This window comes from Aulonocara sp. 'chitande type north' Nkhata Bay, linkage group LG18, assembly GCF_057382095.1.
Source record: "Aulonocara sp. 'chitande type north' Nkhata Bay isolate Kocher_YH1m ecotype deep benthic linkage group LG18, A_spYH_male_GT1.1, whole genome shotgun sequence".
Lineage (NCBI taxonomy): Eukaryota > Metazoa > Chordata > Actinopteri > Cichliformes > Cichlidae > Aulonocara > Aulonocara sp. 'chitande type north' Nkhata Bay.
The window spans coordinates 25,455,749-25,475,104 of NC_141361.1; the positions used below are offsets into that span (position 1 = coordinate 25,455,749).

Here is a 19,356-nt window from a genome sequence, read left to right on the forward strand (position 1 = left end):
ATATGCCATTCCTGTATGATCTTCCCATTGTGTGGAGCAGAAAACGTAAAAAGCTCTGTACCCACCAGCTGCCATGAAACAAGGTCAGAGAGACCCAAGAGGCCACCAGCAGAGAAGAAAAACAGACTCTCAGGCTAAGCAGGCTGTGCCCCAAAATAGTTACTATCCAAGAGTGGTGGAAATCAGAGTGTTGCACTTTCTATATTTAGCTTTGCACACGGTTTTTAAACTGCCCTGGTGAGAGGCCCGAGGTCTCTTCTCTCCCAAGTAAGAAATACATACATGTCTAATGAGAGGAAGTAGCCCCAGATAACACTATGGACATGAGAGGCCAGCATCGGGTTTCTATTCTGCATAAATCTCAGCATGGATAGTAGCAAGGCTATGCAGCACGGCACGTTTTTATTGAGATATTAGTACAGTATTGGACTGTAGGAATGCTTCACTTTATTAATTTCAGTTAAGTCTTCATACAAATGTTGGAATATTAATAAAGACAGTTATCAAAATGCAGATTTTGACAATTAAATTAATCTATAAATGGTACAATAAGGCTGTTACAGAGTCACTGTGAATGGACAGAAATTAGGACATGGCAGTGGTCATCTGAATTTTTTCCTTAGGAGGCATACAGGACTCGTTTATTGCAAGTAAGAAGAACTGACAGCTTAGACAAAAATCATAAAAAATAACAATACCATTGATAGTAACACTAGATCTTGCTGATTTGAAGACCTGAAAGTACCCTTTGGAGAAGACAACAATACCAAAACTGCTGAAAAGCGGAGCACCTGGTAAGTGAAACACAATTTTAACAAGTTCTGCTCGTGACATGTAGACAAAACCCGATGGCACAATATTGTTACAAATCACTTTCATCCCACAGATAAAAATTGATAGAAACATCTTTAAAGAAAGTACTCCCAAGTTAGAATGTTCTTCATCATACAAGGCAAACATAAGTAAGGCTTTAGAGTGAAGAAGATTTGAATTAATACTATCTATTCTGTCTTTTTTTTTTCTTATTGTAAAATTCACCATAGCAGATATTTTTCTCCCAGCAAATCACAACATACAGCACATGCCAGACCGACACCCTCCATCCCCACAAACACAAAAGTGGAAAACTAGAGCAGTTTTAAGAGAGTGGTTTAAAAAAAATAAAAAGTAAAAATAAATCAATGCACACACATTACGCCCACCTGGTGCCAAAACACTTAAAGATAATGATGTGCACGTTCACTTGACTAAGACACTTGTGATGAGCGAGCAGGCGGGGCTGACACTGAGTAAAGATCGCTAGCACGTTTTGTCGTGAGCATCCTAAAAATAACGTACCGCAGAAAGTTTTTACAAAGGACGGCTAAAACAGTCAAATTCAGACACCATTAAAAATATTTCTAATATGCAGTGTCATTGGTTTTCTTGGTCCCGGCTTTTCATTACACAGTGTTGCTTCATGTAAATCTGAATCTGAGCACTGATTATCTTTGACCAAAGGTGTTCATATGGAATGAATATCAACATGACGGTTCATTAAATCAGCTAAAGGAAACACTATACAAGGTAATTATACTGCAAGGAGATTTTACACTATCAGATTACAGCTGTAGTACCAGAGAGGAACAGACTGAACTGAGCTGGATGCAGATTACGCAGAAGCAGCTGGGGGCTGCTGCAGCTGGGATGGGTTGTAAAATACTTTGCGTTACTGGAATTTAACACTAAGTGTTACTGCTCCAATCCAAAATACATCACGGTAACATCTGAGCAGAACCCGCCCCTGAATTTAGTAATCCAAACCGTACAATACCGGTGGCACCTCTTTCTGAAGCTCTCACTGTTCTCCTTGGATGACACACTTTAAAGGGCAGGAGGGACACTTTGGCTGCATGAACCCATTTAAGGCAAACCAGGGAGATGAGTAACAGTCGCTGCCCACCGGAGATGACGTTGTGCACATATCAGGAAAGACCAAAATCCATCACTGAGGATTGCAAGTGCTGTTGGGACATTTCGACAAGGATATCTGCTTTGATATTACGTACTTGGAAGCAACGTTTTGTTAGTGGTTAGAGCTCAAACTGAAGAATGGGTCAATATTTTCAGTGAATAATACAGGGCTGCTGGAACAGGCACACAACACATGGTTTCTGAACACATGGTAATGATTCGATCCCAGTCCACTCCTCCAATTTCTCCCAACACAAAGAAATACAGGAACATTAATAAGCCAAAACAAACAAACAAACACACAAAAGAAAAAAAACAAAACAGATAAAGGCTAGGTGACATCCACTACAATATAGTGCAGGGTTTTTTTTCCTTGAAGGGGTTGTCTGAAGCAGGGATGCCCGTAAGGAGAGGGTCATTTCTGGCGTGTTCGGTGCAGTAGTTCATAAGGTCTGCAGAGGCCTTGGATACCTGTGGAAACAATAAAAAATAAGTAAATAAAAAAAACATCACATACGAATGGAGAGAGCTTTTAATGGATGTCTTTGTTGCAATGCGCAAGCACACAAAGTCAATCCATTTGTAAACACAACACATATTTATGTACTGCTCAACAATTATATGTTCAAAAGCTTTGGATCTTTAGACTGGTTTTAGAGTACGGCATCACATCTATTTGAGATGAACATGTGAAATAAGGATATCCTTAAAAACTCCAAGCACCACTGTATCTAAACATGTGACCATCGTGTCTGTCTCTGCCAGGTTTGATGGAGTAAAGACTCTGAAAAAGGAATACGAATCACTAAACAAATTGTAATTTGTATTCCACAAAGTGGCTCAAATTCACGAGTTATCATCCAATGCTATTGCTTGTGTAGAAGCAACAACTTTTAAGAGAAGCAGTTGTGTGATTGGCTGGTTAATCCCATGTACACACCTCACATTTGGCCAAAAACAACAATTTTTCCCCACACTCCATTCATGTTATTCTGCAGAACATAAACATGTTTTTAAACGTGTATTTTATTTGTTAAGGTATCTCGTAACATTGAACATGAGCAGTTCACTACACTTTGAGCCATTAATTCTATTTTATTTTATTTATATAGTGACAAATCATATGTAAAGAGAACATTACACCCCCCAGAGCAAGCACCCCTGGACCATATGTTGTTGGTGGAACAGATACATAACATAGAACAGGAGAGGTGGCTTGAATGAGGCACTGTACCTTTATCCTCTCAATGCTCGCCTCTATTCTCAGCTGGTTCACCGTCCGTCGGGCATGGGCGATGTTATTGGAAGGGTGAAGCTTTGAAGACATCCTGGGCGATGCAACACTGCAAGGAAGAATGGAAGATGACTGGATGAGGAGGAAGAAACAGATAAAGAATGCAAATATGTTTTTGGTAAGAATGCACTGATGTAAGAGGCCAATAAAATCTAGTTTTGTTTTCAGTTCCTGCACTTCTATCGAAATGATGATTCCAATTATTGGCACTGAATGTGTCTCAGGTGTTCATCACAAGCTATTAAATGATTTGACCTTATGTAATGCATGTAATGTGTTGCATACCAACAGCTCTATAGCACACAGACAGGCCAAACATCCACATTTCCTTTGAAATATGCAAATTTTGTTTTGCCAGTGCATACTTGCAGCAAAAGTATGTGAGCTGCACACACTCTGCTACCTAAGACAGTTAATGAAGATCAGAATATGCATGATGTGTGTGTTTGCACCAAAGGCCACAAAGAGTTCAAAGTTTTTCTGATAATCATTAACACACAGAGCGAACAAGCCCGGACATAATTCACAATCCAGCTCCGATGTCGCTCTTGTGCTCTCTTGCTTCCTTTTATTGCCACGTGTCTGTGTTTCCCATAAAAACAGACTTATTTCCTGTAACATCTTTGCATAACACACAAATGCCTTCTTGTGACACACCTTGCTTTGACCAAAACCTTTCTCAGCAGAGAACAGGAAGCCTAAAGTACAGCTTCTCAGAAGTTTGTGTCGAAAGTTTGTGCAAACTGTGACGTTTAATTTAAATTAACAAACAGTGTGCGTGAAATATATAAATCAATCAACCTGTATGCAGTTACAAAAAGGCAATGCTTTTTCATTCAGGCCTTTTAAAAGTTGCCTTAGAGCGTATTTTTGGTTTTTATACTCTAGTTTTAGCTAAATACCTACAGGGCTCTATTTTCTGCTTTGCAGAGATACCCTGGCGTTAAAGAAAAATCTTTACTGATTTAGAAACATGCAAACAGAAAAATACAAACAAGTATATTATTATTACTATTACTACTGTGTTTATGTTTTGGTGCACAAATGCTCCAATTACTGCATCCGCTCTGAATGGGCACAGGATTGTGTAACGAGGCCTCGGTCACAGTAACTGTAAATGATACAGGAAGGTGCTGTAAACGAGACACACATGAACTTGCAACAGCCACAGACAGTCCTAAAGCCAGTTTTAGTCCAATGCAAACATATTGCAGAAAATGTTTATTTTATTAGACCCTGTCTGCAGGATGTAGTCAGTCCAGACAGCGTCTGATGCTGTAGCCAAATCACACTGCTTTTCATTTCAAGAACAAAGAGCGAGGGAGGAATAAAGACAAAAAACGGAAACATGAAGGGACGGAAGAGTTCTCCTGGGAAGTGCCTGATTGGAGTTTTATTTCCATCCAATGACAAGTAAAGACTTCAAAAGAGTGAGTTTGAGAGATGACTCAAAGTGCTGAAATGTTATTGATATCTTGTGAGACATCAAAGAGTCTTGCGTCACAATCTGAGAGGGTAGAGACATCCTCATCTTCCTCATAAAGGCGAGCCACCAAAAGGTGAAGAGGACAAAAAAATCCTTTTATCTAAACATTTTGAGTCCAAGTCTTTGTTTTTTTCTTCTTTTCAATGTGTGGAGGAATTTTGTGCAAGGGACATGCCCAGGCTTAGATTTTTTTCTTTTATTATTATACTGAAAGAAGCAAAGATTTTGTTCCTCACTTCTTGACACTAAAAATCTCCACAGGTATAAAGTTCCAGACTGCACTTTTACTTCACCTGCTCCAGATGGGCTAGCATTTTCCTGCTTCCAGATAAAATATTCTGGTATCTTGGCACTATCAAGCAAAACCGACTGCATAGTGCAATATGCAAACACGGCCCAACAACTGCTGATCAAGTACTACAAAGAAATACTGCGATAGAATGAGAAATGCAAACAAGCTTCACACGGCAGGTCTGAAGTAAAAAAAAACAACAAAACTTGGGCTGGTCCTTTCTCTCAAAAACCTCTTCCTGCAGAGAGGCTAATCATCCATGTCTTGAGTTAAAGACTGCTATTTCAGGTTCAGCAGCAATTACACATTCTGCAAAAGAGAATAAAAGGGCTCTTAATCACAGATCAGAGGTGCAAGTAAAACCAAAGCAGATTTAAAAAGGTACCACATTTTATTTTGCTGCCAGCGTAATTCAGACAAATTAATTTAAAGGGTTTAAAGGGAGATTTATTCTGAAATTTTACCAAGTTTTTCTCTTTTCTGTATAAATGATGCTGTGCTATGTTAAGTGATCGTAACTTCTCACTTTTCTATGTGCACACTGTGTCTTAAATAAGAAAACTTCCATCATTCTGCTCACAAGTATGCAGTCATTCAGGTGTGTTTTAAAGATATTTCCAGGATTGGACGTCCTAGCTAATTCACCCCAAGATCAGAAGAACTGCAAACAACCCAAGAGCTAAATCTCAAATACAAAGTCTATGTCTGAACACACCACAAGCCTTCTAAATGATGCCCTTTCGATGTACAGAGTGTTGATCCTTGGCCATAATGTTTGGCCATAATGCATGCTGTGTTTGATGAAAACCATCAGGACAAACAACTCCTCCCAGCTGTCAAGCACGGTGGTGGAGGCATAATGATTTGTGCTTGTTTTGCAGCCACAGATCCTGGGCACCTTGAGGTCGACCATGAACTCCTCTGTCCATCAAAGTATTTTACAGAAAAATATGCATAACGACACAAAAGGATATCTGTGTAGCTTCTCAGTCATCCAGGTCATGGTAATCTAAGGAGCTTGGAAAGAAAAGAACAGTTCCTTAGAGCTTCTTCAGAACTGAAGAAGCTTCTCAGATGAAAGGTGAAATGTCTTCAAGAAACTTAAAGATGTCCAGTTGTTTTTCTTTTCAAGCTTCAAGATTACACAAAAGGATACAAAAAGAATTTTTCTGTAATGTTATATCTGTCTCACAGAAAAGATAGCACCCAGATTCGTTGGCCTAATGAAAGATGTCGACTATAAAAATTTGTTGATGCAGAATTTTATTGTCGATGCATCATATCACGTAAATCTGTTTATGTAACTGCAATACACTGCAGGAAACTATGTGGGCAACTATGCGCCTATATTGTCTGCCAAGGCAGAATTATATTGCCAAGGCAGACAATATAATTCTGTTTTGTTCTGTTTCACTAGTACTAAGCACAGGCGTTGAGTTCGTCTTTTAATGAGGCTCATGCACCTCTCAAATGGCTGAAGTCATGACAGAGAGCGACTTTTCCATTGTTCTCAGCTGCTGGGAACATCATTTCAAAAATAAGCGAAAGCCCCACTGCAGAGCTTGTCCACTGCAACTGTGAATCCATGATGAATTCATCTGTTAACGTTGGTAACTTGTTATTTTGGAGTGGAAACTAAATCTTTTGGATTTAATGTGAAAATTTATTTGAACTTATGGACAGAAGCCATTTTAGGTTCCTATTTTTAGTTGTTTTTGTTTTTTTTGTTTGTTTAAATACTACTAGCACTTTAATTTGTGTTACTTAATACACTGATTATTTTAAAATTAATTTCCTGAGTCGTTATCTTAATTTGCTGGTGATTCACAGGTGGAAGGAATAAGGTGGGGAAAGGTACCTGGAGCCTGGAAGAAGAGATCTGCTCACAGGAAGTGGAGATAAGAGTTGTTGAAATAATCGTTGCATAATCAAATAATCAAAGAAAAACTTGCCGATTAGTCGACTACCAAAGTAATCTTTGCTTGCAGGTCTAATACCAACCCATTATTTAAATATTAGTTGCTGTCAGTAACCCTCAAGTGTAATAAGTATTTAGACTGAGACACTTTTAAAGCTTTGGCTCTCCACATCTGAAGCCTGGCATGTGAAGGGAACTAAAGAGACCTCCACGAATGTTATTTAAGATGAAATTAAGACAGAATTGAAAGTTTACTACTTTGTGTAGATTATTTTAATCAGCATGTGTGGTAGAAGAAAGAGGCAGGACTCCCATTGGGACTCAGAAGTGATTTCTGTAGGTAAAATGAGTCAAACAGTGCAGCCCCTGTGATGTGATGCCAGCTACCACCAGCAGCAGCCGGGCTGAAACTCTATGGGAGAGCACTGTGAGCATGAGTGTGTGGCATTAACCACCACCATGTACATACAGAAGCTGGGCAAAAAAAATTTACCTTCAAGGATCAGAAAAAGACCACCTCTTTTACAGCACAACACACATGCATACAAGCAGGCAGGACCACCTACTGCACAGAGCAGCATGGGCCCGCCACTCTGCTGTATCTTACACACACAAACCTACCCGCACACATGCCATTCATTAGCACGGTGTTCAAAGTACCAAGAACAGGGAACCATTATGAGTCAATGCTATTAACAGCAACACTCAGAGATGAAAAACTGTGTGTCTCACACTATTACTACACTGCAGCTTAAACCCAAAAAACCCTCTTAAAATCGGCTGACGAATACAAATAACATACATTAAAGGCTAAAAGAAGAGTCAGTCTGTGTGGTCTCTTCAGTGAGTGAGTATCTCGGGCTTTTTAGATTGGAGCAGCTTTTGTAATAAAGTAACACTGCTTTAGGGCTTAAGTATTGACAGCTGTACTTCACACTTTAACTGACATAAGGTGATGAGAGGCAGGCAAGGATCAGCCTTTTACGCATGGAAAGCTCTACATCTAGTTGACCCAAAAATGACAGATTGGTAATTGCAGACTGCGTTCTTCTGCAGATACACCAACTGGTACTGTCTTCGGTAAATGATCGGTAGGACCTTTTCAGAATGGGTGTTATTATTTGGGTTGTGGAGGAGCTGGAGGAAAAAATGTCACAGTAACCTAAATGCTCCAAAAGCTTGGATTATCTCACTCCTGCGCGCATGCAAATTTGATGCAAAAAACGAGTGCTCACAAAAAGAAACTCTAAATAAAATTCAGACATAAAAATACAGAGCTAAGCAAACCCATGCAGGCCAGGCCATCTGAGCATGGAGTTTATAGCATAGCGGTGAGAATATAGTAAAAGACTTGGAGGCAACTATGTCTTTGATGATTGAGAATGGATGTTTGTAGTGAAGGCTTTTGAGGTCCTTTTAAAGTCAGAATCCTTTAAATTTTTATCAAAGCAAGCTCAGCTTTCTGACGCCACTCCTGCAGCCACAGTGATCCATTCACTTTACACTGAGCAGTTGCAGTTACTGAATGTAGTTGTTTTACCAAGGGCAGATTCGACCTTCACAATACCTCCTGTATTTTTAGTCTCTGCTGATGCTAATACAACATTTCATTCTGACACAGGGAAACACATTTCATAAATTATTTTTTTTCCTGCAAGTACAGAACATGAAGGACATTACTGAACTGTCAGATGAAGAGCTGCAACCTAATCTCAAGTAAGGAAACAAACTGTACCGTGTCTTGCTGCCGTGTGGGAGCTACTTGTTTGTTAAATCAGATTGATCCTGCAATTACTTCTTCACTCATGCAACAATTTTTACTAAGAAAAAAGAAAAGCATAGACCATGCGCTCTGATGTCGTGTTTCTGACAAATTGGCTGCACGACGAGTGCTTTCTGCAGTATTAAACTACATCTGCTGACATTATGCATGTGCAAGCTGCACATACATGATTATGCACAAGAGCCTCTTTTTTTATCTGCAAAAATATAAATCACATTTGATATGTGATTATTTTAAAAATACTTGAAAATCTACTGTCCAGACTGTAAGTGTTAGCGCTTTGGGGTCCTTAGGGACTAGTAAAGCGCTATATAAATACAGGCCATTTACCATTTTCCAAATAAAGCAGTGAATTGTGAAAATGCAACATACAGACAGATGTCTGCAGCTTTGAAAAGAGTTTAAAGGACTCCAGCCACACGTCATTATACTAGCTGTTCCCCTTTCCATACAAACACACACACACACACACGCGCACTTAATCGTGGTATCTTTCTCAACTACAACCTTCCCCCTGCCAGTAGGAGTTTCCTAGTCTGCAGGCAAAGCTAAAAGTAGATCTCTCATACTTTGTGCTGCAACTCAGCACTTTTCCAGCTGAGTGAAAAACCGTCTCCTGCTGTACCTAAAACATGTCCCTCAGAACTACTCTGCAGCCTGCTTTACTATAAACACTTCCCTGTTCTCATAAGGTAACAGTGCTTATCAACCTTACTAATACTCAGTCATCAGTCCTGATGCTGAGTAAAGCGTGATTGTGTTTATAAACTAGAAGGGAGACTCTGGCTGCAGAGTTTCTCAGTCTGTGAAAAAGAAGGGGTGAGGCACAACACAGACGTGGTGAGCTTATACTTGTTTTATACTGTGAGAACCACAAGCCTGACATCACTACTTTCCCACCAGAAAAAAGAAAGAGGTACTTATTAGGCTCTGGTTTGTCTGTCAGCTGCTGTTTGGCAGTTAAAACAGCAATGATTTTGTCTGCCAAAGAGACATTAGAGACTTGGGACCTTTAACACAATTTATGCAAATTAACTGCACAACAAACTTCTTCTTCAGAAATGCTCATTAGCATTACTGTGTTACTGTAACATTTTGCAGGCCCTGACAACACACAATTTTGCCATTCTTGATAAGACTTATCATACGCAACAGCTGGTACACGAGCACCAGGGCATCTGCCATCCTCATTTATGAGCTTTGTTGAAACAACACATTGAGTCAGCAAGTCGCTTTGCAGAAATGTTCATTAATAATTTAGCATCGCAGGCTTAGGGTTAGGTAACTTTTTAGCCACATGCTAATGTAAAACATTTTATTTAAAAAAAGAAAAAGCTTCCTTTGTCATTGAGTTTCATACATTCAATTGTGCCCAACATATTCATTTTTTATAAGCTCTCCATTTGTGTATGCCAAATGGTTGAAAACTACACTTCCTATAATGCCATATTCAGTTTGCCTCTCAAAGACACCCATGTTAAAATGCCCAACTCTACAGCAGAATTAAACATGTTTACAGTTTGGTATTAAGAAAGGTTTCTTTTCTTTCCCTCCTTTATTACAACTGCATGAGACTGAATTTACCTATAATTCACCTGTTGAAATTATATAAAAGCATAAACGTATTATGGGTTGCATTAATAGAGACTTTGCATGACAAGGAGTTGATGTATAGGCCATAAGGTATCAGCTACGGGTTGTTTCATCTTAAGCTTCAGTCACAGGACCAAAGACTGATCAGTGATCATCTGGAATCCACTGGTCAACCAACAATCTGCAGTGATTGCTAGCCAATCAGCGGGGAACTACATACTTTTTTCCTTAGCAGCTAGAGGTTGCTAGGGGGCCACCACCACTTTCTACGTCTGTGCGATTGAGGCCTAATTTGATTCACTGTAATGAACCCTTCAAGCATCTTTGCCCTTGGGTTTCTTAGAGTATTGGTAATTCTTGGACTAATAAAATGCAGGTAATCAGATTAAAGACCAGTAAGTCTTTGTTTCAGACTTGATGGGTGAAATATTTACATTTTTCTTAGTTTAGAAAAATCTTAGTTCAGCATAATAGCCGTCTTCCATTATACTAAAATTATCAAAGAGAAACTCAAACCAATTGATGACATCACATTGGTTATATCCATCTTTTATACACAGTATGCAATGGATCGATAAAAAGAGAAGGATGTTAATCTAAACCTAAGCTTAACTCTAAATGCTGGTGATGCTGGTGACTTGATCGATGTTAAGAAATTAAGCATTTAAAGCACTTTGGATGTAGAAGGTCTGAACAAAAAAATAATTGATAAAAAAATTGAAGATATGCCCAAATTGCTAAATTTGGGAGGGTGGCTGCTGCTTAGTCACTAGTGATAAATGTATATAAGGGTTCCAGGTTTAGCATTTGCACATACATTGACAAGACACAGAGCTGCAGCACCACCCCCAGAGCTGCAGGTTTGGCTGCTAAGATACAGTGGGGCAAAAAAGTATTTAGTCAGCCACCGATTGTGCAAGTTCCCCCACCTAAAATGATGACAGAGGTCAGTAATTTGCACCAGAGGTACACTTCAACTGTGAGAGACAGAATGTGAAAAAAAAATCCATGAATTCACATGGTAGGATTTGTAAAGAATTTATTCGTAAATCAGGGTGGAAAATAAGTATTTGGTCAATAACAAAAATACAACTCAATACTTTGTAACATAACCTTTGTTGGCAATAACAGAGGTCAAACGTTTACTATAGGTCTTTACCAGGTTTGCAGACACAGTAGCTGGTATTTTGACCCATTCCTCCATGCAGATCTTCTCGAGAGCAGTGATGTTTTGGGGCTGTCGCCGAGCAACACGGACTTTCAACTCCCGCCACAGATTTTCTATGGGGTTGAGGTCTGGAGACTGGCTAGGCCACTCCAGGACTTTCAAATGCTTCTTACGGAGCCACTCCTTTGTTGCCCGGGCGGTGTGTTTTGGATCATTGTCATGTTGGAAGACCCAGCCTCGTTTCATCTTCAAAGTTCTCACTGATGGAAGGAGGTTTTGGCTCAAAATCTCACGATACATGGCCCCATTCATTCTGTCCTTAACACGGATCAGTCGTCCTGTCCCCTTGGCAGAAAAACAGCCCCATAGCATGATGTTTCCACCCCCATGCTTCACAGTAGGTATGGTGTTCTTGGGATGCAACTCAGTATTCTTCTTCCTCCAAACACGACGAGTTGAGTTTATACCAAAAAGTTCTACTTTGGTTTCATCTGACCACATGACATTCTCCCAATCCTCTGCTGTATCATCCATGTGCTCTCTGGCAAACTTCAGACGGGCCTGGACATGCACTGGCTTCAGCAGCGGAACACGTCTGGCACTGCGGGATTTGATTCCCTGCCGTTGTAGTGTGTTACTGATGGTGACCTTTGTTACTTTGGTCCCAGCTCTCTGCAGGTCATTCACCAGGTCCCCCCGTGTGGTTCTGGGATCTTTGCTCACCGTTCTCATGATCATTTTGACCCCACGGGATGAGATCTTGCGTGGAGCCCCAGATCGAGGGAGATTATCAGTGGTCTTGTATGTCTTCCATTTTCTGATGATTGCTCCCACAGTTGATTTTTTCACACCAAGCTGCTTGCCTATTGTAGATTCACTCTTCCCAGTCTGGTGCAGGTCTACAATACTTTTCCTGGTGTCCTTCGAAAGCTCTTTGGTCTTGGCCATGGCGGAGTTTGGAGTCTGACTGTTTGAGGCTGTGGACAGGTGTCTTTTATACAGATGATGAGTTCAAACAGGTGCCATTCATACAGGTAACGAGTGGGGGACAGAAAAGCTTCTTACAGAAGACGTTACAGGTCTGTGAGAGCCAGAGATCTTCCTTGTTTGAGGTGACCAAATACTTATTTTCCACCCTGATTTACGAATAAATTCTTTACAAATCCTACCATGTGAATTCATGGATTTTTTTTTCACATTCTGTCTCTCACAGTTGAAGTGTACCTCTGGTGCAAATTACTGACCTCTGTCATCATTTTAGGTGGGGGAACTTGCACAATCGGTGGCTGACTAAATACTTTTTTGCCCCACTGTAAGTGAAGCTGACTGACCCCACCCAGCATACTGGCTGCACACTCTGTCCACAGGGAATACTCGGAAGTTCAGTGTTCCTTATGATTACCAAGACTGCTTGATTGAGATCAGCTAACAGTCATTTCTATCCCTGAGCAATCAGATAGTTTCCAGGAAAAGCAGCAGGACCGTTCAAAGATTAATGGAAAGTTGTTCACATAAGACATGTGGTGCTAAACATAACACAGTATATTTCATGATACAGTTAAGTTCAAACCCACATACTATGGCTTCTCAGAACTAACTGCACAATCCTGTAACTTCTGCTGCAGACTGACTGGATCAACTAGTCTAATCACCTTGCAGTGTCTCCACCAGCAATTCAAGTTGCGCCTTACATCCATGTCTGCATAATAAATGTAATGAGGGCTTTTAATTAACTTAAAAGAAAAAAAAGGGTATCAAGTATATTTATCTTTGGCCAGTAAAGTTGATTTCGATTAATAGTTTCAGCCATGACAGTAGACACTGTGTTATATATACACATACATCTGAATGCTAGCAATGCAGAAAATCCACATAATCATCACTACTTCACATTTCAGGTGTCCTGAGACATCAGCATTCACGTGACTGCCACGAAAAGATGTAAACCTTCAAAGAAAAAGACAAACAACCTGAAAATATGATGCCTCCAGCCACAGCTGTTGCCAGTAAGGAGGCATAAATAACAATCCAGCACACCGGAGCAACCTGCAACACAGTCCCACAGTGTCTAGACAGAAGACTAGACTGGACTCATTTCTCCAGGGTTTCTAAATCCTGAATTCATGCACAATTACTCGAGGCTCATTCTTGTCCAAATAAAGTATGAATGATTCCTTGTTTCAAGCACAGACTGAATGGCTGAGAAGTTTTGCTGCAGAAATTGCAACTCAGCCCAGTTTTTCTACAAAGTCAATTCAAAAGCACTAGAAGCTACAAAGGTGCAAGGAAAAGCTGCACATGAAGTCAGATAAGTTGGGTACATCCATGAAACGGCAAGTAAGAGAATCAGTGTCCTTAAACATGATGTTATTTAGGTCAGGACTGTGTGAACATAGCTGCTGTACAGAGAGTGGCTGATACAGCGCACAAGAGGAGCAGCATTTGTGTCAGCGTCTCTGACTGCCTGACATAATGACAGATAACAATGATAATTGAGAGGACAAGCAGGACCGGTATGTAAAAACTAAGCAGGGCCAAGAACTCACATGACGAAAGAAGGCAATCTCAACCTAATTAGATTCCACTCCAGACACAGCTCACAGCCCAGAGAGCTGTGTTCACACACTCACTACTTGATGTGAGTGTGTGAAAAAAAATCTTTTTTTAAAATTACTTTTGTTCTTGTTTCCTTTTCTGTGAACTACGATTTTTCATCACGATTAAAACAATGGCCCAAATTCTGTCTTTGAGTTATTTGTCTTTCTCACACACACACATCACTGAGTCATGTGGCAAAATCTGGCTCCCAAACTGCTGAATGGGCTATTTTCAGCAGGCAAGGTCAGCCATGTGGTGGCCCGTGGCTATTGTTGACATCGCAAATTATCAGTTGTGCAATTCTAAATGTGGGTGTATGTGGTTTAAAGATTAGGGCTGAATGTCGACTAAGTGTAGCATAGGCAAGTGAAGGTTTAATAGGTACCTGCAGCAGGTGTGGTGGGAGTTGTGTTTGTGAATCCCAGGATACAGAAAAAAAAATCTGTGACCTCCTTAACTGCAGCAACAAACATGGGTAACATAAAACAGTATAGTGCATTATAGCATCTCAATTCAGATCAAACAGTTCTTGGGGAACAGCTGGAGGCAAGTATCCAATGGGAATCTTCCAAGGATTTTTTTCTGTTTGCATTTGCACTGCTAATAGGAAATAAGATGCAATAGTGTAGCTAGCAGCTGATAACGTAACATCCTTTTATTTTCTTGTGATACCCTTTCAACCAAGTCATTTTCTCTCTTTGCATTGCTTTCTTTTTGCAGTAGATGCATATTAGCAAGTTCAAGTAAAATGAAGCCCAATACAGCCTGGAGTTCATTAACAGTAATTTCTTCTGGGTATTGTTCAACTACTTTAATATTTTACTGATATTTACACTTTTTCCATAATAAAGGATACCTGTGCTGCATTCATGTGTTCAGCCTAACACCCTACACTTAATCTGGGCATATGTATGTCACTCAAAGTTCCTGTTATCCTCAGAAAGAATAAAAACCTACCTTTTTTATGCAAACACCAAAGATTGGGGGTACTATGCCTGAAGGTTCCTGGAACTAATAAAAGTTTCCTATATTAGACAATAAGTAGAGACAGCCTTGGGCTGTAACTTCAAGCAACCTTTCATATCAAAAGTGCAGTAGATAGTGATGTGCAGTATGGGTTGAAACAGATAAAACGATTAAAGGGAAGATCCAAAAAGATCACAAGTGGCTAACATGAGGGCCTCGAGAAAGAGTCTGCAATCTGCAATACGCTGAACGTAAGAGCAAAGAATGAGAGATATTTGGTCTTTCCATTGATGTAACTGTCAAATGGCTCCTTGCATTCCTTCCACAGGAGGGGCCAGAAATAATGAAACAACTATGTAAACGACTTTGTTGATGCTCAACAGCCTTTCAGACAGGACTCCTGGCTTTACATGCATGATGTCAAAATGCTAATAGCAGGACTTAAACTGACGCAGAAAGTTGCCCCAGTGATATTGTTAGCAGCTAGAGGGTATTCTAAAAATAGCCAGCAGCTCTTTGTTGGTACTGGCTGGTTGCAATTGGTTCAAGTTAAAAATGACACCCAACTGTAGCTGAATATGACCAATTTGGGCACCATCCAGATTAGCAAGGACTCGACAGCTTCCATGTAGTTGCCCGTGAGCCTCTGGTTCCCCAGTAATGGGTCATTATCGAGCCTGGAGCAGCCCAAAACAAACAGAGGCCTGTGGCAGATAATGCCCTCCGGACGTCATTGCAGACGCACAGAGAGTGACATGCAGGAGACATGGGCGACCTAGGCAGCGTCTCTCTCTGCACTGCCCTCGGAAAACAAACAACATTGTTCTCCAAAAACTGAACAAAAGAAAGCTTAGTGCAAGCCGAGTGGAGTTTGCTGGAAATGGATGCAGGGAAGGAATGAATGGCGGGGCAGAGAGTTGTGTGCTTGCGACCGAGACTGAGGGAGAGATAAGAGTTTGTATGTGTGCAGGGGAGAGAGAGTTCAGCTGGAGAAAGCAAGCTGTGCAGCTGTGTGTATGTTGCATTTGGTCCTGTGCCAAATATCTGCTGCTAGAGACTGCTATAAAACTTAAAGCTATTGTGAGTGCTTTGCCTCTCGCCTCAGTCCCCCTTGCCTCTGAAAGCTACTATTCATGACGAAGGCAGAGAGATACTACACAATGGTGCTCCATTTCTGCCCCAACACTGCCTTGCCTATATGGAACAATAAACAGACGTATTCGGCCTTTCCAGGCGCCACCCCTGAGCTCAACAGACAACATTTATGTCGCTACTGCACCGATGGTGAAAAAGAAAAGGGCAAAGGTGTGTAGTTAGTTATGCCGCAGATTATGCCTGATCCCAGCTGGAGCCGATGCAGGAAGCGTTAAGCAACAGCATGCATGCATGGAATAATTGATAATGGCATAGACGTCACAAAGCTTATTAGAATACAACATAAAGGTTGTAAAGGAGATTGCTTTTTGAGCAAAGAGGAAATGGGATTAGTCAGCTGGTGACATAAATGGGGATGAGTGTGTGTGTGTGTGTGTGTAACAAAGATTAGGTGTGTAAGGAGGGGCAAAGTCCATTTATACAAGTGTATATCTGTAATGCCCCCTGTATGGCATTCAGGTATACACGTATATTATTTTAAAGCAAATTACTACAGAATCTGTTCTGAGGAAAGTTAAGCAAAATATAATATTCAAGTACTAAATCTTTTGTTGTTGATCAACAGCAGCCAACAGCCATGTAGATCAGGACAAAGGGAACAGTGGTGGAAAATGTGTGCGTTTGTTTTTCAGGATGCTCAGGTCAGAGAGAGAAAGAGAGAGGAAAAGAGAGAAAGAGGTTGAGAGAGAGGAGGGGAGCAAGGGAGGGCGAGCGCAAAAGAAAAGGGGACAAAGACAGAGAGATAGGAAAAGACAGAGGGAGATAAAAAGACAGACACATACAAAAAAGAAAAGAAGTAAGAAGAGAGGAAAAAGAAAAGATACATGGTAAATGACTTGGTTCTTCTTTCGACTCAAAGCGCTTTACCTCTCATCCACATTGTACAGGCATTTTTTTTCTGTGTAGAAGTGCTTTCTATCTAATATTCACACAGTCCTACGAGTTGCTCTCGATGCATTCGATACTGAATGCATCGAGAGCTCAGTATCCTTGGCATGCAGACTGGAGCAGCCAGTGATCGAATAACCAACCATCCTTGATGACCTGCTCTACTTCCTGAGCCACAGCTGCCCCTGCAACACACCTAGGCCCACCCAATAAACTGTAAAGACAGATATATATATATATATATATATATATATATATATATATATATATATATATATATATATATATATATATATATATATATATATACACACACACACACACACACATACATGCATGTGAGCAGGCTGGTGCATGGATATTCATAGGTGTTCCCTTTGCTTCTACTGTACTTTACCTTTATCATTTCTGCTGAATCACTGTATACATTGGCATGCCTTAGCCTTTATTACTCTGTTTGCTTTTCTAACAAATGTTATGAGCCATAAATGCAACTGGAACACAGCTCCAGGGGAACAGTGAGCACCTGCATCTACATTTAAGAACACTTGTATTTCCCATTAAAACTGACATGAGCCACTGTTGTGCCAGTGCCTCATTAATTCAGCAGATCCCCGAGAAGCCATGCTCACATGGTGAAATTTATTTGTGTGCAAACTTCTCACTTTTGTCATTACAGATCAGAAGTCACGAGGCCACATGGCTGTGGACTGTGGATGTTTTGAACTGCTTCCCTTACGTAAAACCTAGATAAGTGAAAAATAATCCAGAGGGCTATAGAAATCACAGAGAGGAGACGAAACCTTAAACACTTTAGAAGTGAAAGGAATCAGGCTCTTATGAAAATTTATAAACTATACCCAGGACACCAGTTTTTGCACAGTTTAAAAAACAAAACAAAACCTGAGCAACACCACCTGAGCATCAGCCTTCCTCCAGCTTACAAAAAGTGTGGGATGACTTTACGTGTCATGAAGAAGTCATGTGGGCTCATGTTTTATCTATTAGCAGTGACTGTACATGATTCAGAACCCAATGATCCCCATTATCTGCTGGTAAGAAGGGACATTACTGCACACGCAGGGACAGGAATGACAGGCATGTGGATAGCAGACAGATATCTCCACATGACCACTCAAGTTAAGTTGCATGAGAAGGCGACACACACACACACACACACACACACACACACACACACACACACACATACAGAAAAGAAAACAGAAACAAGCTCATAGAAAGTGTCAGCAGAGACAAGAGAAGTGCTGATCCCTGAGTTATTATTGGAAAATGCAGCAGTCACTCTGATAAATGCATACTCCTTATTGTGCTGACGTTAAAAACCTTATTAGACTTGATGCATACCAATATATTTCCTATTCCAAAGTGATTAGGACTATGGGGGCATAAGTACTTATTACAGTAAGCTCTGCATGCATTTACTGTGCCACTGTTTCAAAGTCCAGGTAAATGATTTTATCATCACTTTATGACAGCAGTGGAGGCCTCTGATAGGGTTGAGCGGGAAGAGGCGCAAGGTCAGGAGGACAAATGTTTATGATCAGGAATAATACACACGTCAGCACACAGCTATGTAAAGTCAAAGACCAAAATTGGACATGAATCTTGCAAGTTAAAGTTCCTTTCTGCTTTCTCTTCTGATTTTCATGCTATTGTTAAAACATACAAAAACTCATATTAGCATATATAGAAAACTTGCAGCGATATAAAGGACACAACTGCTGCATCTGAAAAATAAAGCATTGCAGTAAACCTGTATTCTTTTCAATGGCCAAGAAGTGGTTACAGCTGCAGTTTGCAATTACACTCCTGGTCCTATAGAAATTATGCGTATCGGACTTGACCTATACACTATGTTGTGATGAGTTTATGGTCTCATTTCATGTCACACTGAATAAAACATTTATTCAGCTTGGTCAGTTTATTTTTACACGACCATTATCTCTGTTAGGCTCAATGTCTAACGTCTTTGGATTGACAAGTTGCTAGCCAATAGGAGTGCAGTTTTACATTAAGCTCCACCCTTCACTTGTCAAAACAATGGCAATAGTGACTTTTACAGCATATTTTAGACTAGGAAACACTAGAGCCAGCATTTGCCGCAAATATACCACAAAAAACCATGTTGCATCTTGTGATGAGTCTACAAACCCACGCACACACAAAAAGGAACAAGTAACCATTTGAGATTCAGAAACTTGCAAGTGTGAAAAAATGTCATCACTGCATAAAATCCCACAA

At 40.3% G+C, this 19,356-nt stretch overlaps 1 protein-coding gene across 1 annotated transcript in view; it reads right to left on the reverse strand.

The window, feature by feature from the left end:
• Nucleotides 1–371: 371 nt before the first annotated feature.
• gng12a (guanine nucleotide binding protein (G protein), gamma 12a) overlaps nt 372–19,356 on the reverse strand; it is a 39,162-nt gene continuing 20,177 nt past the window's right edge. Inside the window, exons 2-3 of the mRNA XM_086271355.1 lie at nt 3,188–3,296; nt 372–2,424 (exon numbers count right to left, since the gene is read on the reverse strand). Coding sequence (XP_086127481.1) covers nt 2,299–2,424; nt 3,188–3,280 — 219 coding nt within the window. The 5' untranslated portion in view covers nt 3,281–3,296 and the 3' untranslated portion in view covers nt 372–2,298. The remainder of the gene's footprint in view (nt 2,425–3,187; nt 3,297–19,356) is intronic.